The sequence below is a fragment of the Physella acuta genome, unplaced genomic scaffold (genome assembly GCF_028476545.2).
Source record: "Physella acuta isolate Inbredline_101_S28 unplaced genomic scaffold, ASM2847654v3 ptg000583l, whole genome shotgun sequence".
Taxonomy (NCBI): domain Eukaryota; kingdom Metazoa; phylum Mollusca; class Gastropoda; family Physidae; genus Physella; species Physella acuta.
In genome coordinates this window covers 166,113-192,500 of record NW_026732102.1, presented here as the reverse complement: position 1 = coordinate 192,500, position 26,388 = coordinate 166,113, and the positions used below count along the sequence as shown (strand labels likewise).

The window sequence follows — 26,388 nt, the reverse complement described above, 5'->3', positions numbered from 1 at the left end:
CAGTACGTATCTTCGCAGTACTTATTTATCTGCTTCTGATCGCGTTTGTTCCTGGTTAGAAGTGGTTGGGTTCTAGTTACGTCGAACCAGTTATTGTTATCGTTGACCATTTCATCTTCATTGCTCTCCACTGGTAACTTGTCCCTTCTGTCGTTATCTTCATCTACCCTCGTCAGTCCATCATCTCTGTAAACATTGTTGTTATCGTCAGGCTGTGATCCGCCTTTCGTTTGTTGCTGATCGTCGTGTCTCTCCGTGTGGACGTCTGCGCCCCTCTCGTCTTCACGGGCATCACGTGATGACCCAGGAAGCGATCTAATTCCATCTGGAGATTTTGTCTTTACGCTTCCAGCGTGCGTGTCGCCTAGCGATCGTTCTATTCGTTCATCATTTGCCAATACAGTTTTGCCATTTCTACTTTGAGATAACTCTTTCACGTCCAAATTTTCTTGAAATAGCTGTAGTTCCTGAATAGGTTAAAAATATTGGATCTCTAAGATTGATTGCAATGAAGAGAGCAGAGAGATAATATAACATTTTTATTACGAGTTTAAAAAAGAAATAATTTTTGAAGATTAACACGAGTGGAAAGAAATGTAGGCCAATATGCATAGATTTCTATAAATTGATGCTAGCAGGAGTAATAGAGAAACATATTTTAAGGGCATCAGTTGCAATAGGACTAAATTTTAAGGACATTATTTGAAGTATGACTATATTTTAAGAACAGTGTTGGCCATAGAGGTCAACTATGTTTTTAAATTATGGTGCGATCTGTAGTTGAAAAATTAAGTCATTAAGCAGCCACAGTGGCGTAGGCAGGGGAGGTTAGGGGGGTCATAACCCCCCCCCCACCCCATAGACCCCTCGGTATATATATATATAAAGTATGAGGGGGGTGTAAATCGAAAGTTTGAGTGGGGGGGGGTGCAAATAAAAAGTTTGAGGGGGGGTGCAAATCAAAAGTTTGAGTGGGGGTGCAAATTGAAAGTTTGTCCTCGGGTAAAAATTTGAACCTCTCCCATCCCATGAGACGATCCTGGCTACGCTACGAAGCTGCCATTCTTTTTAAAGCTTATTAAATGTTGTAGTAGACTAAGTATAGAATTTCAAACAAAACTCGTATAACATAATAGAGTGTACCATAGTAACAGTAACAAATTACATCAATAAACACAATTGCGACATGGGTCTTGTTGTTTTACTTAGAAATAGCGAGGTTATCGTGCATGATTAAGATAAACAACGATACTAAGAAGATAAAAAAATGGAAACTTATATTGGATAATTACGTAGCTGACAATCAATAATAAAATAGTTGAGATTCGACAGTTTAGTAGTTAACAATCAAGAGTTAAGTAATTAACTAAAAGTCAAATATTTGACTTCATACAGTTAAGTAGGTATTTTTAAGGAGTTAACAAAGAAGGGTTTCTTTCAGGCATCTCTTCGTGCGACACGAAATAGAATTTTTTGTGTCTAAAAAAAAATGGATACATTTTTCTGTGTCAGATCCTCCCAGAAAATATAATTTGCCACCCCCCATCTCCCCGAAATTTTTAAGTGCCCCCCCTTACATCCCCTCTTTCATACGAGTAAATATTTGAGTACCCTCAAGGTACTGACCTGAGTTGCTTGAAGTTGTTTCATGTCCGTGAGCTTGACCAACGCCCCCTCCAGCACGCTAATCCTGGAGTGCTGGTGAACCACTGCCAAGGTCAGGATGACCAGCGCTAGGGCACACAGACACCTGGCACTGAAAATGTCACCGTGACCCAGACACCTTGCCGGGGCGCCATCCGCAGAAACGTCTTTTTTGACATGTTCACAGCCTTCATCCACATCCACGCCGAAACTCTCTGACCTCTTGAAGGTCACGTCCTTGACTCTCCGACCATATTCTTGTGAAACGTCTTCTTCAGTTTTTTCGCTAACTGTTGGTGCATGTTTATAAAGTTTAACACCCAAATCTGCACAGAAATTATCGGCGGCTTCAGTTTTTGGTTTCGCTGACTTAGCTTTTTTGATAGCATCTTTGTTGTCTAGTACATCAAAGGTCTTGACATTCTCTGTCTTTTTTGTTCCTAAATCATCCTCTACATCTTTAGATAAACACAACACATCTTGGCGTTGTTGTAGATCCAACAATCTACATTTCTCCTCACAACAAAAAGATTGTTGTGTAGGTTGTGTACCTTTATGATTGACAGCGTTGCTCCGCGGAGTAAAGATATCTTCCTTGGACTGCTTCGCGGAATTTGACTGAGTTTTATCCAACCGATGAAGTTCATCGTTCGGGTAAAACGTATCCTCTAAACTGACATCATCTGTGCAGCTATCGTGTCGAGGTACAGAAGACTTTACAAATTTCTCCATTATGGTTTCATCGCTTTGTTTGTTATATGTGAAAAGAAAAGTCGCGTAATGGATTAATGTTTTGGTGAATGTGCTTCAGTTTTTTTGTTGTTGTGTTGTTTGTTTAGAGGAAGATGTTACATAGGTACCTAAAACCTGGAATAGAAAACAATATCCTTGTAAAATAAAGCCAAATTTTCTCAGTTTTGTTTTTGTTTACTTTCAAAATAAGCTACAAATGCCTCGATATGTTCTTAATCAGAAAACGCGTTAAATGTTATTTCAAAAACTGGTTTTTAAATTACATATATTATTAAATGTAACTCAATTACCTTTAATTTATTAATTAATTAGTAATTCGAGATAATTATTGGTTTGGTTAGGTTTTAGAGTGTAGTCACTACGCACCATGTTATGTCCATGACGAAGAGTTGTCCAAAGATATTGAAGATTGCCTGACCACCTTTTAAAAAAGCAACTTGCGACACTTATACCAAACTTATCTACCCCTGATGACTAAAAATAGAAACAAGCCAGGCCATGACGATTGTAAACGATTCACCAGACAATTTAATCCCCCCCCCTTCACCACACCCCTACTTAGAAATTTCCCCCGGGGGATTCGGAACTTTGAAAACAGCTCAACCGCTATGGTATTGATTTTATTTTTGATTTAAGCCGAAAATTTGGTTTTTTAAAAAATGGTTGATGTTTTATAAAGAAACGTACAAAACTACAGAATTGCATCACATCAGATTAAGTTAACAGGTGTTTGCTCTCAATTTATGCAAAGTGCTATGTTTTTTTTTGTTGTAAAAAAACACAATTGTTAACAATGTGCTCTGTGCTTTGTTGTCGTGTCAACACATTATTAATGCCCCTGAATGCAACAATGGAACATCATTAGATTTATGAGCAATATAACCCATACCCTTGTGCCAGAATTAACGTTAAAATAAAAGTATAGACGAGTGACTAATTAACCTAATCAACTTTGTAATCATTATCTTGTATGGTGTATATCTTACGACCTCTGAACCCGTCTATTTTTGGGCCATCCAAAGCTTGTCCGAAATACTTAGAAAAAGGTAAGGTGAACAACAGTGATTAATGGAGGCAGTTTTGTAATCCGGTATATTTTGCTATAGGCAATAAATTATAAATTATCTACAGTCTCCATAACAAGATTCAACTCAAAAATAAATGTTCTAGAGTGTAAAAAATAAATATCCTAAAGTCTCTAAAATTTAATAAGATTTCCATAAATAATGATCTACAGTCTCCACATTAATGACCTACAGTCTCCACATTAATGCCCTACATTCTCCACATTAATGCCCTACATTCTCCACATTAGTGCCCTGCATTCTCCACATTAATGCCCTACATTCTCCACATTAATGTCCTACACTCTCCAAATTAATGTCCTACACTCTCCACATTAATGCCCTACATTCTCCACATTAATGCCATACATTCTCCACATTAATGTCCTACATTCTCCATATTAATGCCCTACATTTTCAACATTAATGTCCTACTTTCTCGTACATTCTCCGCAGGAATGGAAATATATATTTAAAAACTCAGTTGTAACAAAATCTACGCATAGAAAAAAATGACATGTTATAGCTAAATTTTGTCCATAAATAAATCTCAACCTAACTTGCGTACAAATATGTGCGATAACAATTATCACACACAAAATAAACCAAATAAAAACAAAACAATAATATATTGTACGTTTGTTTTGCAATACGAATTTGATTTGACTGTTTCCTTATCACAAAGCTTGTCTTAGGTGGGGTGTAAAAAAGCTATCAACACCCCAAACCTGCGTGATATACACCATAAAATCTGTTCAAACATTTTCTTCCCATCACAAACATACATTGTTATTACTATTTAGTTAAATATGTGTAATTGTAATGACGAAAACATTACTTATTAACTTTAACAACAGTGTAAATTTAAAAAAAAATAACAGAAATAAACAAAATAATAACTACCAGTTGCTGCAAAGTTTAAATCGTCATTAGCTTACCTGCAGCTGGTGACGTCAGCTTCTCTTCCAGGTAGGTAGTCAGACTTGAAACTGAAAATAGCTCGCCCCACAAGGCCGTTGTCGCCCGGGAAGGGTTGCTAGTGCGTGTTAGCTAGTAGCAGGGCGGTAACTAGTAAATCATGTAGCGATTGAAGGCAGCAGTTCGGATAGTTATAGAACTTACCAGTTTGGTTTGTTTATAACGTCTTTGTTTGAAAATTAAACACGGGTCACAGTTAAGAAGTTTAGTGACCCGTGGGTCATAGTAAACAAAGTTTACGACACACAAGTTGCAGCAAAACAAATATCATTTCACACAGGTCATGAGAATCGTAGGTTAACGCGAAGATAGTTCGATCATTTCGCATTGTATGTGTTGTGTTTTTTTTTAATCTCTGTAACTCCTGCGGTGAAGGTCTGTTTGGATAAAAATCGTTTTTTTGTGTGTGTTTGTTCTATAAATAGACGCTGACGTAATGCGACTTGAGGTCAAAGGCACATCACAAAAATATCTATACAAAACACAGAGTTATACTTATAGGACAACAAGGTGATAAGAGCTCATTACTACAGCGGGTCTAGTGCGGTTACACAAAGTGCGTGTTGGGTCATTTCGTGTCCATCTTGTGCGGAAATGTGCAGACACACCGCACTATTTCCTGTTGGTTTAGTCTTACTGTATGTGCGTGGTAGATAAAAAAAAAATTATAAGTGTTCTTGAAAACACTTGAATATTTAATAAATTTAGTTTCGTGGTACAATTTTATGAGGCCTACAGTAGCGTTTTCTAGAAAAAGAATGGACGGACTTAGATAGCCTGAAGCTGTAACGTTATATGTAGATGTCTGATGTGGTGTATGTAGGGAGGGGGGCACATGAGGTGTATGTCTCAGGTGAATCAAAGGTTGTTTATAGGAAAATGAACATCTGAAGTAATCTATCAGGCAAGGATCAAAACAAAGTAAACAAGGATTAGCTGTTTCAGATGGTGAAAGGGAGACAACACAGTAATAATAGTTTTGTAAATAGAACATATGACGTTGTTTTACACATGTACCAGCTATCATATGTTTGAAATCATATATATGTGTTCGCCATTATATGTGTAAACCATTATACGTGACTGCCATCATATGAGTTTACCATCGTATGTGCCAACCACCAAATGTGTCAGCTATATGTGTCTGTCGTATATGTCAACTGTGGTTGACAACGGGTTGACAAGTGGATTGCAATCGCTGGCGTCTGACACCAACCAGCTGTTTTATGGCCCACTTAAGACCCCGGGTTTCTTTCTTTGTCTGTGTAAACATATAGCAATATGGCCTGTCACACTCTACTTATACATTTATATACATAGATATGTAGATATGCATGTATGTAGATATACATACACATATAACTATTTATAGGTATATATATATATATATATATATATATATATATATATATATATATATATATACACATATATCCAGATATATGATTTAATTTATAAATGCATATATATATATATATATATATATATATATATATATAGGCTATACATTGTGTAAAGTGACAATATTCTTTACTAAAGACCATTTATGTGAGGTTGTGGTGGGGGTTAGGGTGGGTGAAGGTAGTTGGGACATGCACCTTTGCGTTTACAGGTCCCCAAGGTCGTAGTGTGGGTCTTTGTGTGTGTGTGGTGGCGAGCTGGGGGGGGGGGGCTGAAGTGCAACAACTGCACGTACAGATGAACACACAGTTCCGGCTTTAGGCCCGCGTCAAGCTGCAAACATATATTTCCTCGAGAAATCACTGAGCCACGAGAATGGCTTATCCCCCCCCCCTCCCCTGGGCCGGACTGGTTTATCTCTTTGTTAACACTGTATGTCATACTTTGAATAACAATGCGGCCAATCTGTTCTAGCTTGATTTTTAAAAAATAAAGGATTTTAAAAGACATTTTAATGCAAAACAGCGATACAAATCATTTATTTCAAAAGTGTGCAGGAACAGCAACTCTAGTGGCGTATCAAGGGTCTTGTCTTCATAGCGAATTCATTTCAGGAACAGCAACTCTAGTGGCGTATCAAGGCTCTTGTCTTCATAGCGAATTCATTTCAGGAACAGCAACTCTAGTGGCGTATCAAGGCTCTTGTCGTCATAGCGAATTCATTTCAGGAACATCAACTCTAGTGGCGTATCGAGACTCTTGTCGTCATAGCGAATTCATTTCAGGAACATCAACTCTAGTGGCGTATCAAGGCTCTTGTCGTCATAGCGAATCATTTACTGATCTATACCGTTAAGGCACACTGGAGAAGAAAAAAAATGTCTTACAAATCCTTCTATAAAAAAAAAATCACCATTCTTAATTTTAAAAGTTAAGAAATAATAAAAAAATGCATTGTGATTTTTTAAATATTAAAATTGGTAACAGATTTTTTTTATTTATAAAAGCTAACTTTAGAACTCTTTTTATTATAAGCTAAAGTTTGACTTATTTATAGTAACCGGGAACTAGGATTTACACGACAGCAGTTGTCCCTATCAGAGCAAGAACACCAAAAGTCTCCTACCCCACAAAGTTTAGCCTGGTTCTGTTCTTGGAACTGTTGGCAACTTATACTTTTTTGGACTCCATAAAAGCCATTTAAAGTTCACACATATAATAACGTATTAAAAATTAATAAAATAACCTTTCAATTCGGGCTTTTTTTTCTTTCTTATTCGAAGAAGAAAAAAACCTTTCGAATCTGTGTGTCTGTGTGTATGTCTCTCTCCCATGGATACCAGTAATCAATCGAAAGATTTTGCCTAAGGGTGAAGAAGTGTACAGGGCCTCCGGGTGTATATTATTATATAGCCGTGCATTTCATGGTGCGTATTGCCGTAAACTAAACCACTTATGAGATAAAGGGTTGGGTTGTGTCCAATGTTTGAAAGGGTTGTCACCAAAAACCTGGAAAAATATAACAAGGATTTTTAAAAAATATAGCACATATATACCAATGGTGTCATCCATAATTGACATCACGCTTTTTTGACGCTTTTTTCCTCCGCCCCTCCCCTTCGTCACACATCGTCACAAAAAGCCAGCACCCCCTCCACCAAAATGACGTCACACCAGAGACGTAGCGAGGGGGGGGGGGGGGGGGCGGGGGGTGCGGATCACACCGGTGGCACCAATTAGGGGGGGTGGCACCAATTAGGGGGGGGGTGACACCAAGGCAAAAAATAGCAAAATATATAGAGAAAAATTTGAGGGGGGGGGGGGGTGCAAAACGCAAATTTGAGGGGGGGGGGGGGTACAAATCGAAAATTTAAAAGTTTGTCCCCGGGAAGGGTCGCTACGCCTATGTGGGGAGGGTGACACCCGACCTCGCTACGCCACTGCGTCACACCTCACTCTACACCCCCCCCCCCCTCAAAATTGCAGTTTTCTTAAAACATCGATACTGTTCTAAAATCTTGTCTGAACTCTGTGGAAATAGAGAGTTTTAATCAATTGTTATTACAATTTATTAAAACAGTTTTCTAAAACACGAAATAACGGCTAAAATATTTTCTAACATTGCTTTTTTATAAATCAAAAGTGTGAAGTCACACCATCTGAACCCCCTTCTCCCATCATTACAAACCATCACAAAATTACGGACCCCCCTCTCCCCCCACGAGTGTGACGTCATTTATGGACGACCCCAATTAGTTTTTTCAATTAATGACCATTTTTGTCAAGTTGAAAGTAATTAACTATGTTAAACAGCAATACAGATTTATCAAGAGGCAGTATTCGTTTACAAAAAAAATAAATAACAAACAACAATGAGGGAAAGAAGAGTGACAACTCATAGCTGATATTTTGCCATGTAATAGGTTGTTGCGCTTCTGCTCTATCAAACCTTTTATATCTCTCCTGCCTCACCCTCCCCTCTCACATTATCAATTTTCATTTTTTGCACACTGCGTCCTATTTTGTTTGTGTCCGGCAACCTCTGTTTAACCCTACCTGAATCTTTGTGTTACTGTCTTCAGCATATCTCTGCTCCATGACGCCAACCATCAACAATCACCCACAACACCAACCACCAACAATCACACACAACACCAATCACACAAACAAGCAACAATCACACACCATTCCACAGCCAGGTCACATAGAAACTAGAAACACACATGGCCCTGACATATAAAGTAGTTTCAGTTTCATAATCGTCGTCAATGTTGTGTCATACAGGCACACAGAGTATGTTAGCGACCCCCACATTAATGTACACACTACCGTACTGTAAACACTCCGATATTTTGAACCACATAATTACTTGAATATAACAAAAAAATGGGGAGGAGGTTGTACTGTTTAAACAGGAAAATATAATTAGAAGTACATTTCATTATTGGGCTATTTTGTGACGGCATGTGGTGGTACCATTTTACTGTGGTTAAAGGGTTGTTATAGTTTTAGGGTGATTGGTACGTTAAGGGTTGTTATTGTTTTAGGATGGTTGGTATGATAAGGGTTGTTATTGTTTTAGGGTGGTTGGTAGGTTAAGGGTTGTTATAGTTTTATGGTGGTTGGTAGGTTGAGGGTTGTTATATTTTTATGGTGGTTGGTAGGTTAAGGGTTGTTATAGTTTTATGGTGGTTGGTAGATTAAGGGTTGTTACAGTTATAGGGTAGTTGGTAGGTTAACGGTTGTTATAGTTTTAAGGTTGGTGGGGAGGTCAAGGGCTATTACAATTATAGAGAATGTTATGGTAAGGGATATGATCTGGATGTTATTTTTTTAATAAAGCAACTATAAAACTGTTGATTAAAAAAAAAATTGAAGTAAAAGTAAAAGATTTTTGAAGTACAGCTGTCGTAGTGAATTTGTGGAGTTACGGCCCTTAGGATAACTTAGCAGGCTGTGACCGATATAAGATGCTGATCCCAATCTTTCACGATATCCAGAAGGAACTACGAACATCTAAAAACGCTTTTGTTATTTACCTGGTATTACGTGAGCTTATATTCTGTTTTAAGGCTCACAGCTGTAAAATAAAATAAAACACTTTGAAATTGTTGCCAAAGATGGGTAAATTTCAACTTTCAACAACGATTGGCCAACTTGTAAACATATTTTGTTGTGATAGCGAAGATTATAGTCAACGTGTTTGTTATCACAATTTTCCTGATCATTATCATCCCTCTACTAACGTTACATTAAAAAAAAAAAAACCTCAAGGCGGTTGGACTTTTTGCAACAAATAACAACAAACATATAGTATGTGAACACATATCAGTTGTGTTTTTTCTGGCTTTTTTTTTCTCGTCTAAGGAGTTTATGGCGTCAAAATGCGTGGGGGCGGATCACACCAGGTGGGGGGGGGTGTGACACCAAAACAAAAAAGAACCTGATTTCAATGAGAAAGTCTGGGTTTTTTTTTCGAAAATTAAATATATAAACCATTAGGCACATGGTTAAAGCGAATTATCCTGAGTTTTAATACAAGTGTTATATATTTATTCGTGGAGTGGGAGGGGGTGACACCCGGTGCGGGTTTTCAAGGATGTATCACGATCTAGTGACGCCATTTCCAGGGGAACAATGCAATGTGATTGCATGGATCAGTGGGGCCCAGTATCTTGTTGCAAAGGGTTTTAAAGTTTGACACGAGTTCTTGCCCTTCTAAACATACACAAGGAAACATAAGCACAGAGTTTAAATGCTCATAAAAAACACAATAAAATAGAAGCACAGTTTAAATGCATATAAAACACAACGAAATAGAAGCAAAGGCGTAGCTAGGGGAAGGCGGGTGGGGCGGCCGCCCCGGGCGCCGACTCTAGGGGGGCGCCAAACGAGCTAAAAAAATTAATACCTCCTTATGAGCTGCATTACAGCAGAAGTTTAGAAACTATTCTGCTACTTGGCCTGACATGATTACCTATTTCCTACATCAGTAAAATACTGTTAAAGGGACGATGACTCGTAAAACACGCTCGACCTTTCCAATATGTGGTCAGGCCTCTTGAGCCAACGTGAATAACTACATATATGGGGAGTGGGCAAACTTAATTTGCTCAGGGCGCCGGAATGGATCGCAGCGCCCCTGGAAGCATATAGTATAAGAGCTGATAAAAACGCACAACGAAACAGAATCACGTACTTGATTGGTAATTCAATCTTAAGCAGTTGTCCTTACACAAGTCGAGGTCAAACTGACCACACACCAAATGTCTGCCTGTCTCTGGAACCATGGTGTGTGGTCAATGACCTTCGGTTCTACACAGGGTAAAATAGACATTTATTTTTGACTTGAATTCACTTAATTTTATTCATTGTGGTGCATACGTCCTCAACCATAACCTTCCTGTTGATGATTGAAATATTCAGCCATTAATCACTAGACAATCAAATGTGAATGCTAATTAAACAAATGACAACCCTATTTGATGAATATAAGACGTTTATGTTTTAAACAGAATGTGATTTACCGTAAACAGATGATAAAGTGAGGGAGGGGGTGAATGTGGTTGGGGCACACGCTTAAAATAGCGCTAATATTTATGTTAGCAGGTTTAAAGCGCACAGCATGTAATGTTTGTCAACAATAAATAAAGCGGGAGTGATCTCCCCTAAACTTTCTCGTATATTCTGATATTTAATACAACAGTAAAGGGGATGGCACTTTCAGTGCAATCGTGCAAAAGAAATGTTTTTTATACATTATTTTGAATATTTAATACTTAAAAGTAACACTTCCGGTTACCAAATATCCTTCAAAAGCTGAAAGGAACTCTCGCATATAATCTAATGCTTGTATTTGAAATTCCGTCCAACCAACTTAAAAGTACTCATGTTATAGGCTTTTGAGAAACAGGAAAAAGGAGTTAGCACCACTTCCGGTTACTTGAAATCGTTTAAAAGTTAATAGAAACTATAAATTGATACTTAAAACGCCTAAAACGGTCAAAAACATCTATTAATTATTCAGCACGATTACAGCTTTTCCTCTATACTCTGTATACGAGAAAGTAAAAGTAGTGCATGCACTGAAAACGTGTACAACTCCCTGTTACAATGACGGCAATAAAAAATATAGATCTACGAACAAGTGTACTCAAACAGCCACCAACAGACACTTGTGTGAAGTTTCACAAGTATTTTGTACTACGCCACTTCCCTTCACACACGTCAAACCTTGGGTCAGGCTCTTTCATGTCAGCACGTCCTGACCTGATCTGTAATTAACACTACTTTGTTAATTATGCAAACATAAAAACCGCCCAACCATTAACCATTTCCCCCCTTCTCCAACTAAACTATGCATATTCACTGGTCCAGAAAAATTTTCTTTTTCCTATTGCCCGAAATTTTACTTTTTCTTTTGTGTATGTCGTTGTATGCTATGCTGTCAAATTTGACACCGCGAAATAAATCTTGACAAAAAATGTTATCAAATTATTTTTTTTACAACAAACTTGAATAAAATTTAACACGAAAGGAGAGCATGTTTCTTGACGGTAGATCTGTTACTAATTTTATTCGCTGCGTTACGGAGAAAGCAATGTAGGACACCACATTACAGGAAGATATTAAGGACGCCGCCCTTTTCTGAGAAGGGCTGAAGGAAGTTCAGCAACAACTAAAACATTTGCCCAGAGGCGTAGCGAGGGCGGGGCGGGGGGTGCGGACCGCACCGGGTGACACCATGGAAAAAAAAAATGCAAAATGCACAGAAGAAAATGCTTTTTTTGCTAGTTACATTCATGATTAGTTAAAGTTAATAGTCTTTCAAGTACAAATCTACAATAATTACAAGAGTGTGGGGGTGATACCACGACGTAAACGTGCTAACTATAGAGAAAAAATTGCTACGTTTAACTGTATTATTAACAGACTATAGATAAACATCATTACTATTAACTCTGCAGGAATTTAAGCTTATAAACATACATGTACGAAGATGCGGAATATATATTTAAACTATAGGCCTATGTTGGTAGACACACACAGAAACACACACTCACACATATGGATATGATATTTCTTGGGGGGGGGGGGGGGTGACACCACACCGGATGACACACGACCTAGCGACGCCACTGCATTTGCTGACATTTTGATTTACTGGTGAGCCGATCAATCAACCTAAATCCTTAAGACGATACTCGCAGTTAAATAAATCTAGAACATTCTAAATCACACGACCCATAGATTTTTTTGACAGGCAACTGCAACCAAAAAGGAATGTGTAAAGTAAACGCCTCAGTGACAAACTCGTGTGTAAACCATATCTCTTCAGTGTGTAACAATACATCCCTCCTATAGCGGTTATCGTCTATGATAAAAATCAAATTTAAAGTCCTATCATCGAGTGACTTCATCCAGTTTGCTACTCATTAATTAATACGTTATCTGATAGTACTTTTAATAATAATACTTTATTACTTTAAAAAACCGTTCATATATTTCGTTCCTTACATTTTAGTACTTTTACAAAGAACTTTCATATATCGGTATTATTTATACACAATTTTTATCACGTACATTTATAACTGTAACTAGTTCTAAGAATTACTCTTACATGTCAATTTAAGGCTAGGAGATTTCAGTGTGGAATCCGAGGGATAGTGAGTGTATGGGTAATCATTTGTTTTTCCCTATATTGTTGCAATTTTTTTCTATATGAATTATGGGTATACATATAGATAGAACAGTGAAAGAAAGCTATTTTTATGAGTTATCTTGCAAAAAACAAGTGGACAGAAGGGTGGACTAATGTTAGATTTGCTATGCTGCAATCAGCATGCTAAAAAGACCGGGGGCTTAGTTAATGTTGTGGTAGAAAACAGTTCTAAATGATTGTTTAAGTAGTTTTAAGACAAAACATGCTCACTACATTCATTGTGTAATTTGTTTTAGAAATATGTAAGAAAAATTAGTACAATAATTAAATAAAGAAACAATTCAATACACGTTTAGAATAAAAGACTTTAACCATTTAAATACTTTTTTTTTTAGTTTATACTACATTTTAAATTTCTTCAATGCATTTGACACGCCCCCCCCCCATAAAACGAAGCAGCACACTCATGGCGCATGACAGACCCGACGCATACCGGAACCAGGATGTCAGGTACCTGCAGCAATAGGACAGTCACGCTGACCCCACGGCAAGGAGCCACACCCTAGCTTAAGCTTGCTTAAACGGTGACGCCCTTCAACCCCTAACTTTTTCTTGTTTCTTTGTCTTAAGCCTCACAATCAAAAGTACAACTGTGCCTGCATATATATATATATATATATATATATATATATATATATATATATATATATATATATATATATATATATATATAAATCAATATCTATCTATCTATCTATCTATCTATCTATCTATCTATCTATCTATCTATCTATCTATCTATCTATCTATCTATCTATCTATCTATCTATCTCTCTCTCTATATATATATCCCTACATGTATATATATTGTATATATATATATTGTATATATATTTTAAGGAGCCACATCTTAGCTTAAAGCTGGCTTAAATGGTAACGCCCCTAAACCCCTAACTTTTCTCGTTTCTTTGTCTCAAACCTCACAGTCAAAAGTACAATTGTGCCTGCATATATATATATATATATATATATATATATATATATATATATATATATATATATATATATATATATATATATATATGTATTTATATATTGTATATACAATATATATACATATAATATACAATATATATATATATGTATATATTGTATATATATACATATATATACATTGTATATATACATATATATACATTGTATATATATATATTGTATATATATATATATATATATATATATATATATATTGTATATATATGTATATATATATATATATATATATTGTATATATATGTATATATAAACATATTGTATATTTATGTATATATATATATATATATATATATATATATATATATATATATATATTGTATATATATATATATTGTATATATATAAATATTATATATATATATATATATATATATATATATATATATAAATAAATATATATATATATATATATATATATATACATGTATATTATGATGACTGCTATGCGGAACTCTGCAGCCCTGGCCGATTGAACTGGGACAGGTGAACCAATTTGTTGACACTTATGACAGACATCCTGGACTAGCTCAGCGTGAACTAGATAGTTATAGTTTTACATAACATACACACACAGACACACGCAGACACACACAGACACATATATACACACACACACACCTTCACGTGTACAGGCCATGAATGCACCAGTTCACTGTAAGATTTTTTTGCACTTAATAGGTCGAGGTCGCCACCTAGGTTTGACCTTTCGCGGACGTCAATACATTGGGCTCCTGCCAGGATTCTCCGCATGGAGCTGTGCTCGCAGACCAGTGCCAGCTTGTCAGTAGTTGAAGCTACAATTTACGATATTTATAAGCCAGTTCTTTGTTCGATTTACTCTGTAGATCTCAGTAGATAAACAGTACAGGGCGGGGATTAGCCCCTACCCACGTGCCTGCCCAGGTGACTAGGCGGTCGCAGAAATAAATAAAAAAAGGGGCCCAAAGTTTTTTTGGTTACTTCCTTGTCTGGTGACCTGGGAGGTTGTCGCCAGGGGTGGGGATACATACGACGGTAGGGACCAATGCCTGGTTGGTGTACGCTTGAGATAAACAAACTAAACATGAACCAGCTCAAGTTTTAAAAATAAAGACGTATCACAACATTTTAGACTTTTATAATATAAGCATGCTTTAAAAATTATTCTTACGGTAAACGTACTACTGATCATAACTCCTTTTTTAATTTTAACGTTTTAAAGGACCTTTTCATAACAGTAACATAAAATCGTCTTACTAATATAATTACAAAAGAACCTCTTAATTACAGTAGGCCTACCTAAGAGCAACTAAAGTGGATAGAAAATAATTAATTGAAACAAAACTTAACACCACCTAAGAGAGGTAATACAGTATCAAATTACCCTAAATAGATGTCACGATAAGCCAACTGTTTATTCGACCCCTGACCTTCACCCTGTATTCAACCAACTGGTTTCGGTTCAGGCAACGTAAACACAAACTACGCCCCTTGTGGCGATACGCCTCCTGTTCCTTTTTCTAGTAAATAGCGTTTTCCGAGGAAGCCACCGCTAGTGACCTACTTTACAAGGTCGTGTCATGTGACCTAGTCTACATTGACACCCAGGCTTTACTTACTTTAAATGGAGATTTATTTCAATGGTTAATTAATCTCATCGGTTTTAAAAGCTTACTTTGCTGTAAAGAATTAAAATCTTATTCTGAGATTACTATCTTAATTAAACGATCGATTCATTTACATATACTTTGTTATCAGGCGCAAATTACAGAAACAAACCATGGCGGCAAATGTGTATGTTAACAAATTATTCTGTCAACATAACCAGCTCTGATGGCTACCTGACTCATGTTGGGAAAAATAAAGACGTATGGTGTTGACCATACTATCCCTTCATATCTATAGATGAAAAAAAAACATATGAACTCTACTTCATCTGCCCTTTTGATTTTTAGGTCTAAAAAGGTGCTGTAAGTCAGTATAAAAATATAACGAGGATAGTTTCATTCGAAGTTAGGACTTTACAATCTCGCTACAAGTTAACTTTTTATAAAAGAACAGAAATCTAGTCAATTCTGGTCTAGATATTTCGAGTTTCTAGTTTTAAAATGTAGAAATTTTATTTAATCAACCAAAAGTGGGATAATTACTAGTGTACACCATTTGTGGATTTTACATCAGCTAACCATCAAATTCAAACGGCCTCCTTTGAACTTAAAGTACAGGGCATTACTACTGGTACTGTAGCGGTTCTAAACATTTAAAAATAGACCCCGTGCCCTTAATAATCCTGCAATAAAAACCATTGATTTCCTCCTATGAAGTAGGCCCTATGTGCAGGGTGTTTTTATTGGTAATTTTAAAGGACTATAATATAACTTATAAGAGAAAAAGTACAGCTAGTAATACTTGTATCTTTGTGTTCAAACGTATATAAGTCGGCGTAGAGAAATGAAACTTCAAAAAAGTAATTTAGTGTTACTAGTAACTGCAGTGCAATTAAAATAACCAGATTAATTGATGATGGTCTGATTACCTTAGATAGCGCAGGATTCGATTCACGAATGTAATGTGTTCTTGTTGTATGGGGGAGTGTACATTAATTTAAACTTTAACAGGAAAAAAAAAGCAAATGTACTATTACAATTACTGTATTTAATCAGGTGAACACAGACTACTACGATTCTCCCTCGACCGGTGTGATGTGAAGAAAATACAGAATGACGACAATGTATAGCTTACACGTTTTCTTTATTGAATTATAACGTTTGTTTGTGAACCTTTTATCTAAAAATGTTAAAGAACTATCGCAGGCGCGTAGGCCTACCTTTCCCTTTTAGCAATTTTAGCCCTTTTAATTTTAAGACACCAAAGTAAAATTTGTTTTAATAAAAAAGAAAAAAAAACCATGATCAACACGTAGTTGATGTTAAACCGAGATACGCCTCTAAACTGAGAAACATCAAATGCGAAACGTTTCTTACAGCCGTAGCATACAGTTTCATAGTATGTTTACAAAGCTGAATTAGGAATACGTATTTATTTTAACATCAGTGGTTCCTGGAGCTGCGTCATTTTACTCAGGTTCAATAGCTCAAATAGCACACGAAATGGTGTAAATTTGACGTCATGTTGACAGTAAAACATTGTAGTTAAAGCAAGGCTCTAATAATTTTATTTACATAATTTGAATTATTATATGACCTTTTGAACATGAGCACGAGCAGAGTAAGATAGGTCTTATACTGATACAGTGGCGGAGCGAGGTCGGGTGTCACCCGGTGCGGCACTTAATGGTGTCACCCCCCCCCCCCCCTAGAGGCGTAGCGACCCTTCCCGGGGACAAACTTTCAAATTTTTTATTTGCACCCCCCCTCGAACTTTTGATTTGCACCCCCCCCCCCTCAAGTTTTTCTCTATATATTTTGCTATTTTTTGCCTTGGTGTCACCCGGTGCGGTCCGCACCCCCCCCCCCTTGCTACGCCTCTGTACTGATATCCAGCGCAGGACGCTTCCTAAACATGCCAATATTCCCTAGTTGAATGAAGAAACTAGCGGTCACCGACACTACTCTCTACCTGAATTTATAGAAGAGTTAACCTTGCTCGCACTTAACGAAAACCCCGAGCATCGTTTCTCAGTGGCACATATTTAATAACTGCAGTGTCATAACTCAGTTGGTGACCTACTTGCCGATCATTCAATAGAAATAAATTTACCAGGAAAGCTAAACCAGTGACCTGTATTGAGGCCACGAAACGACTTTACCATCCGTAGAACTCTAGCATACAGGAGAATTTCATTATACCGTATATATATATATATATATATATATATATATATATATATATATATATATATATATATATATACAGTCGTTAATATGAAAGTAATAACTAAATAAGTTCCATTTCACATGTTATACGCGTTGGTTCATCAGACTGATAAGTTTACCTTGCCATATAAAAAATATTATATTAAAGGCGTTATGTCTTTTTAAATTCAGGTACCAAGAATGATCTCATGGACGTCCTTGGACTTAAGACTACCGGGTTGGTAATCGTGTGCTCAACCCGTTCTTATTCATTTCAAATAATCTGCTAAAAACTCTTCGTAAACGTGTAGTGTATTTATTGTTAATCTACATTAGCTAACTAATGTATGCAAAAAAATGTACGAGTTGACTCTATTGAGTTAAACTACAATATTTACATATTCTTCTTTTCTCCTGTGTAAATATATAATATAGCAATTGTTAAGCTTTATACACGTCTTAGGTGTGTCTTTTCACATACACTTTATAAATAGTTTCCAACCAGGCATAACAAATTTATTCAACGGTTAATCCTTATGAACCTATTAGATATTCAGTCGTTTTCTATACATTTTCTAATTAAATGTATCCGCGGCGCTAAAGTAAATTAAAAATGTTAAAGTTAATGCACCTTAGGAGGAGCTGTAACAGAGGCCCTAGGCTACAATTGTTCAGTGACACGGAAATATTACGTTCAGTTACCGGTACACACTGGCACACCGATTAGCTTGGCACACAATTCGCTTTACAATCATACTGGACTCAAGGCTTTTTTTTAACTGAGTTAAATAATTGTCAATTTATTTCATGCACAGGCTGACATGTAGATCTATGGGTTTATATAATGTAAGACCATTAGTTTAAAAAAAAAATTAGCACTTTGATACGGGGAATACTACTAGAGGATAGGCGTTTGTTGTTATGTTGAAATTGTACTTGTCTAGCGAGATCAGTTAACCGACAGGTAAACTAAACTGTAGTGGTTGGGTTGTGTTTTATGGTGCTGACTAGACCAAGTGGTTGGGTTGTGTTTTATGGTGCTGACTAGACCAAGTGGTTGGGTTGTGGTTTATGGTGCTGACTTTACCAAGTGGTTGGGTTGTGGTTTATGGTGCTGACTTTACCTAGTGGTTGGGTTGTGGTTTATGGTGCTGACTAGACGAAGTGGTTGGGTTGTGGTTTATGGTGCTGACTAGACCATGTGGTTGGGTTGTGGTTTATGGTGCTGACTAGACCAAGTGGTTGGGTTGTGGTTTATGGTGCTGACTAGACCAAGTGGTTGGGTTGTGGTTTATGGTGCTGACTAGACCAAGTGGTTGGGTTGTGGTTTATGGTGCTGACTAAACCAAGTGGTTGGGTTGTGGTTTATGGTGCTGACTAGACCAAGTGGTTGGGTTGGGTTTTATGGTGCTGACTAGACCAAGTGGTTGGTTTTATGGTGCTGACTAGACCAAGTGGTTGGGTTGTGGTTTATGGTGCTGACTAGACCAAGCGGATTGGTAGTGTTGTATGGTGCCAACTAGACCAGTAGACTAACGTTGTTACTAAGGTCTTGAAAGCCGGGTTATTTTATTCCAATTCCACGTCACAATAAGTAGAGTAAGCGAAAAACACATTTAAATTTAAAAAAAAAAAAAAACGGATTTTGTTTACACGTCTTTATTAATTATGCACTTTATTGTATAAATAATGTAAGTATAAAAAGAAACTGACGTAATAAATAGGCACGGGTGGTTTCCTTAAGTTCTCATTATAAATAGTATAAAATTAGGCGAATACCAAACTGATGTCCATGACGGATCATGGTGTGCTCCATCTCAGAACAATGGTATCTTCACAATACCTATTTTAGTAGTTTATACTTTATACAGTACCAAAATATTGTACTGCTAGCACTACTACTGTACTAACATAGAATCATGTGAGTGATTTAAAAAACAAAGCTTATTCTGACACCTGTCTAGTTTTAGAGCCAGGAAATCTGCCTGTGAACATTAAATAAACTATGACAACATGTTGGGTCCCTTCATATAATTAAAAGTGCAAGCTGAACTGAATATAAATAAAACTTGCTAATCCTTTACGTTTTTACCCGGACTTTGAAAGTGATATCTTAAGGGGCTTTTAAGGAGGTTTGCATTTTCATAATTGCTTGCACAGAAAGTTTGAGAAAGAGATTAAAAAGATTAACTATAGGCGTATATGGTGAAAGACACCCAAACAGTTCAAAGCATAGCCCATAGCCCTCCTGATTTTGGACACGGAAGCTGTTTGATCTAGGCATCTTTTCTGGGGGTGTTGGGGGGTCTGTCGTCCCCCCACCCCGAAGAAAGTCTTCTGCCCCCCCGAAAGAAATGGAATTTATATAGAAAACACATACTTTTAGTTTTACCAGTGTCCGCTCCTCCTCCCCCCCCCCCCTCCCCCCCGGAAAAAAACAGTCTGGATGAAACACTGCATGGAAGTTACTAAAATTCTAAAAATTAATCGATGCTTGAGGTAAATAACTTGAGCATTAAATAATGCGGAAGACACGTTTTATTATATTTCGTAAGGGAGCGAGCCAGTGGCTTCGCTAGGTCGGGGTTCACCCGGTGCGGCACTTCTTGGTGTGTGTATGTCGGCCTAAATAGGCCTATAACTAAAATATATGCCGCATACGCGTAGATAGATGTATGTGTATAAGCTTCAATCACTGCAGACTTAATAGTATTAGTAACGATGTTCATCAATAGTTGGATATAGATATGTGTGCTCTATAGTTTGCACGTCATCGTGTCATCCCACCCTCTTGTAATTATTGTCGCTTTGTACTTTAAATACTATTTAACTTCAATTTAATCATTCATGGAACTGGCAAAAAGTTTTTTTTCTGCACATTTTGTAATATTTGCCGTGGTGTCACCCCTAAATGTGTCACTCGGTGCAATCCGCCCCCCCCCCCCTGTGGAGCGAGCACATAATTAAAATAAAACATAAATAGACAATTTTAACACATTCCCTTACAGCACTTATATTATAAACTAACCCCAACAGTTTCATGTAAGTGTAGTAATGTGTGTACACAATTTTTTTACAATTTAAAAAAAAGTATACTGGCATAAATACAAACTAGACCTACTGTTTTGTATAGTTTATACTTGTCCAAAACATAAACAGAAAAATTTGAGTTAAGCGAGGCTAAAAGTATGGCTTGAAAAATCAACTATAGAAATAAACTGTTCAACATCCGTACTCCTAGAGATGTGGTGAACAAAAATAAATCAACAAAAAAACATCAGCAACGATTTCTATCTAAAATTGAAAATGTTTTCTAATCTCGACCAACGTTGAGTATCTCAATATAAATCCTTATACAATTCACAAAGCTATTCTTTTAGGCCTGCAAAATAACTTAAAATTCAGTTTCTAAGAATAAAATTATTTTTTAAAGCAAAATTGTATCGTCATATTTTCTAAATCCCCCTCCATGTCCTCGCTACAAACTTTAGAACACCCACCCCCTCTTACAATACTGACATTTAGTCGTGTGACCTCTTTTATACTATTTATAGGCGATCCTTAAATACCTACGAATAATTGATTTTAATATTTTAAAATTAATATTGACACCGTTCAAAAAGTTCAATACTTGTACTTGTAAGTTTTATTATAAAATCGTTTAGAAGGGAAAACATCATCATTGTTGAGTCATTTTGATTTTCAAGAAAAATAACATTTTTAGTCGAACCTAGAAATAATAATAATTCTAGTAATAACTTGAACTTCTTATTAATAAACATGAAACAGTTGATGAAACTACACGCGCAAGAAAACAGTAACGAGGTGATAATTGTTACGTGAGTAACGTGATTGTTAGCAAGATGAAGAGTCAATTTGATCGGCCAAGCGTCCATAATCTGGTTACTAAGTTAGATGCAAGTCCTTCATTAAAGTCAAAGGCAGGGTAAATTCAATCTAAGTTTTAAAATATATTTCGACTAAATAAAACATGAGTTGCATTTTAAAAATTTATGACATAAAAATTCGTGAATCCAAAAACTAATACCCTATTAAAATAATTTAAAAACCAAATAGTTTTTAAAAGTTTAGAAACGCTTCTTAAATTCGCATTTTTAAATTTTAAATTTAAATACTCACATTTACGAACACAATTTAATGAATAGATTTAAATCCTAGAATGCTTACACTTACACATACTCTACATCTAGATTTAATGTTAATACGCCTATCAAATATCATTCTTATATAAACCTATTTGCGTGGCGATAAAAATAGAATAAAATGTAATCTTATTATGTTTGAGCTGGCACTAAAAATAGTCTTTATAAAAATCCAAGGTGTTTTTTTATAAAGCTAAACTAGTGTCAGAAATTCCCAAAAGCGACCCATTTGTTATTGGCAAAGGACACGGTAAATTCTTATAAAGCATCCTAGGGTTTTTCCGGTGTTCAGTGAATATGAAAATAAAGAATAAGAACTACCGAAGTACCGCGTGGTTCAAGTTCAAGGTTTTTAGGACGGAAGCGGATTTAAACGCAACAGTTACTGGTTGTTGTAGTTCCAAGCTGCCGTACAGTATACAAGCACTTGGATAATGCCGTTTTCCTAATATTATATACTAGGCATGCTGCCCAGCTTCGCTTAGGCTTTCGAAAACATTGAGAATTTGAATGCTTAATTAATTCGCCCATATAAGGCGCCGGTCAGTCGAGGTCAGTTTTGACCCCCTCATCGTAGACTTTTCGGCCAACCGGCCCCCGTGTTCTGTCGCCCCAAGGCAAGATCCTGTCAAATTTGAAGCGCTTGCTGCGCCGGGAAGTGCCCTATCGGGCACCCGACAACTTAGCTTTATAGATCATCTAGATCTAGATCTAGAATATCTAGATCTATATGATCTAGAATCTCTAGATCTAGATGATCTAGAATATCTAGATCTAGATCAATATCTAGATCTAGAATCTCTAGATCTAGAATCCAAATAGATAAAATAATTTTTTTAAGTTTCGGCCAAAAAAATCCTATTGTATACATTTCATAGCGTACATAGCTCTAAATCATATTTGAATGAAATAGTTCATTTCTTTTTATTCTAAACTCGGAAGATGACGTCATCAGTTTCGTGCTCTTTTTTTTAGTGTAAACAATAAGCGACGTCATTGTTAAATGCGTTTCTTGTCCCAAGTTTAAACACTTTTCCGGTTGCATAAATAATACTGTTTCTCTACATTCGAATACGCCTTTATTTTTTATTTTTCTTCTTTAAATAAAATTGTGGTTATACATTTAAAACATCTAACATATTATTTTCAACAAAAGTCCGTATAAAGGTATCCATATATCGCTGCCGATTCTGACGTGATGTCCGGCGAAAATATTTTGCGGACAGACAGAGAGAGAGAGAGAGAGAGAAGAGCGCAAATGGCCTTTTATATATTAGGATAGATTAGTAGTTAAAACGCAAAGACGAAAAAAGTTTTACTAAAATGATATTGTATGAAAATAAAACAAAGTTTACATATTTGATACAGCAGATAAAGTTACACGTTTTAATAAACAGGATTTAATTAAATTGATTTTACCTAAATAAAGAAAAACAGTATTTGTAAAAGTAAACGTTTTACATTGTTAATATTTTATCATTTAATCGCATGTACCCCCCCCCCCCCCCCACACACTTTAAAAAAAAAAACAGCAACGTCTTCAACAAAATTTCTCACCAAACCCAAATGTTGTCAGTTCTCTGAGATCTCTGACTGTACTGGCCCAACTCCATGTTTTTGTTAATGCTAGTACTACTTATAATTATAATTGGAGTGTCTATGAGTTGTAATACTTTAAATAACAGAAGTTCAGTATCCCAATTACATTTGTAGCTCATAGTTGTTTTAAATTAATTTCAAATGGTTTATGTTTCTGATTATTTATTACTTGTGGAGCAGATGTTTTAAGAAAATTGTGATGACACTACGTCCGTAATCAATTGAACAACAGTGCATTATGACTCCCGATAAAACAGTTCCCGTCTTTAAGGCCGACGACAACAATTGTGCAAATCATTAGATTCTCTTTCTGATTTTGCTAAAACTAAAGTAAAAGTTTTTTTTTAAATAAAAAATCTATTAAGCTTTTATCATATTATTCATGCATTCAGCTGGCACTTCACCTCCAAGACAATGTGTATTCCCGTTGAACATTTTGGCTATGTTCTCACTTTATTAAACTAGCGCCGTACTCATGCTGCACATTCAGCACCAAGTTTCTGTTAACCACTTATGCAAAAGTCTTATTTACATGTTAGACATTTTTTTTGGCCGATATGAAGAGAAAATTGACAAACACGTTTTTTATCTACTCTCTGTATGTCAACAAAAATGATCAGAGGCATCTAGTCAAACTCGGTGGGGTCCATTGGTTGCACGAATAGACGACTAACAAGAAGTCACTTTCAGTCGGTCGTATAGACTTCACTCTCAGCGTTATTTTTTTCAAATGTATAACTATAACCCACAACTAAGAAAATTATGATAACTATAACAATACGTTTAAAAAAAAGGAAAAGTTAAGAAGAGTCAATTTGCGGACTTTGTGCTCCCTCGCAGATAATTTTCTTTGGTGTGTGTGCGGGGGGAGGGGGGCGCACTGGTTGAAGAAAACATTTTTTTCGTTCGAGAAGTGGGGGAGACCTTCTTCGATGGGAGGGGGGGGGGCACCGATGCCTGAAAGAATCTCTGCTCCTTTATCACACGTTCACCACTTTAGTACATGGCTATCTAAATAAAGGAGTGCAATATATATGTATTATATGCCATGAAAATCTCAAGGTTTTCCATACTTTATACCGGTACTATACTTTTTGTAACGTTTTTAAAATATATTTTGACGCGACAGCGTGGGTTAGCCATAGACCCATAGTGGCAGCAGAATAAAGATAACCCAACAACAGCTGTAGTAATCACAAGCATGGCTAACAGTAAGAATCTAAGTTTGAATGAAATAAAACTGTAAATCTACGCATTAATTTTATTTACGGATGGAAGTTGGGCCCCCAACCGCCTACGCGGGGTTAAACGGTACCTTAGATCCGCCACTGAAGCGGATACTCCAAAGATTTCGAAATTCGGTCAGCCGACAAGAAGATTAATTCAGCAAAACTGTGCCGAGGTTTTTCCGAATATAAAAACAAACGTTTAAGTTTAAGCTCAGGCATTAGCAATGGCCCAGAACATAGGCATAACAAATATAGTAAAATATTTTTTTTACATTTATAATATAAAAAAATTAGATTTACAAAAAATTACATTTTGATATGTTTTAGAACAATATTGATTTCAGAACTTTAAACTTCTTGGATCTGTTTCCAATTTGAAATCATTTTTCCTAAATTGTACCCTATTTGTTCTCATTCTCTATTTTTTTTAAATCGAAATAATTCATGAACAATATCAAGTATGATTAAGTTCTTGTTGCTTTTAAAACAGCATGCTGCAAAAAAAAAAAACACCCGGATAACTTCAGGTAACAGCGTTTCTTTCAACATCTCTTCGGGCACGCCAAAGCATGTCTAGCGCAACCCCCCCCCCTCCTATAGCAAAATTGAATTTATAAAAAAATTATACTTTTTTTACTGCTGCTTCTCCCCCCCCCTTTCTGTGAAAAAAGCCTGAAAGAAACACTATCAGGAAAACTTCGCTGTCGTGTTAATTTGAATTATTATGACAACCTTTTTAAAGAAATAAACCATCTGATGCATTAGTGCAGCCAATAAGTCTAAGTGATCTAGCTGAACCTAAAAGTTTATTTATATTACTGGACATTTTAAAGTCTAGGTATGAGTATGACTTGATCAGACATTTAAATTTAATGTGTAATTTTTTTCCTCAAACGAAAAGTTATACTGATACAATATTGGAAACAAGGAAATTGCTATGACTATAGCTATTTAAGATTTTCTATTAAAACATAGAACTACAGCTTGCATTTCGATTTATTACGCGAAGCCCATGATGGCGTTATTCATTGAACTTTTAAAAAGTCAATTATGCCCATACTACAACTATATATATATATATATATATATATATATATATATATATATATATATATATATATATATATAAAACAAATAAGTTTTATAACTTAAACATTGTTATACATTATAACCTTAACCATATGCAGTCCTGACCATTTCCGATCCATAATTAACTAATCAAACCAACAGATGGTCAATGAATAGTGAGTTTGAACTATCGTTAAACTGTTTATTCATCATATCTTCAACTTTACCATGGCCAAAAGTAAATTCAGGTCTAGGCAGAGCATGAAAATATAAAATAGTAAAAACAGGATAACAAAAATACACTTTATGGGTGTAAAATTGTAAACAATACTAAGCCACTCTTTAAGTTGAAGACTTAAAAAATCATAATTTTTTGTTTAAGTTAGATATTTTGTTATACACACCTTACTCCCACGTAGCTCTATAATAGTAGCCAAAAAGATGGGAACCTCTGATAAACAAGAAACGAAGAACTAA

At 35.9% G+C, this 26,388-nt stretch overlaps 1 protein-coding gene and 1 long non-coding RNA gene across 2 annotated transcripts in view; both read right to left on the bottom strand.

Moving 5' to 3' along the window:
* LOC131947136 (uncharacterized) overlaps positions 1-4,492 on the bottom strand; it is a 10,762-nt gene extending 6,270 nt beyond the window's left edge. Inside the window, exons 1-3 of the mRNA XM_059308246.1 lie at positions 4,400-4,492; positions 1,627-2,389; positions 1-467 (exon numbers count right to left, since the gene is read on the bottom strand). The exon at positions 1-467 is cut by the window's left edge and continues 8 nt beyond it. Coding sequence (XP_059164229.1) covers positions 1-467; positions 1,627-2,376 — 1,217 coding nt within the window. The 5' untranslated portion in view covers positions 2,377-2,389; positions 4,400-4,492. The remainder of the gene's footprint in view (positions 468-1,626; positions 2,390-4,399) is intronic.
* A 1,849-nt stretch (positions 4,493-6,341) lies between these two features.
* Positions 6,342-22,357, bottom strand: LOC131947114 (uncharacterized). Its single transcript, XR_009387836.1, has 3 exons — positions 21,993-22,357; positions 7,087-7,349; positions 6,342-6,702 (listed from the first exon to the last, which is right to left on the bottom strand). It is a non-coding gene; the product is annotated as an uncharacterized LOC131947114 (long non-coding RNA).
* Between the last annotated feature and the right edge of the window lie 4,031 nt (positions 22,358-26,388).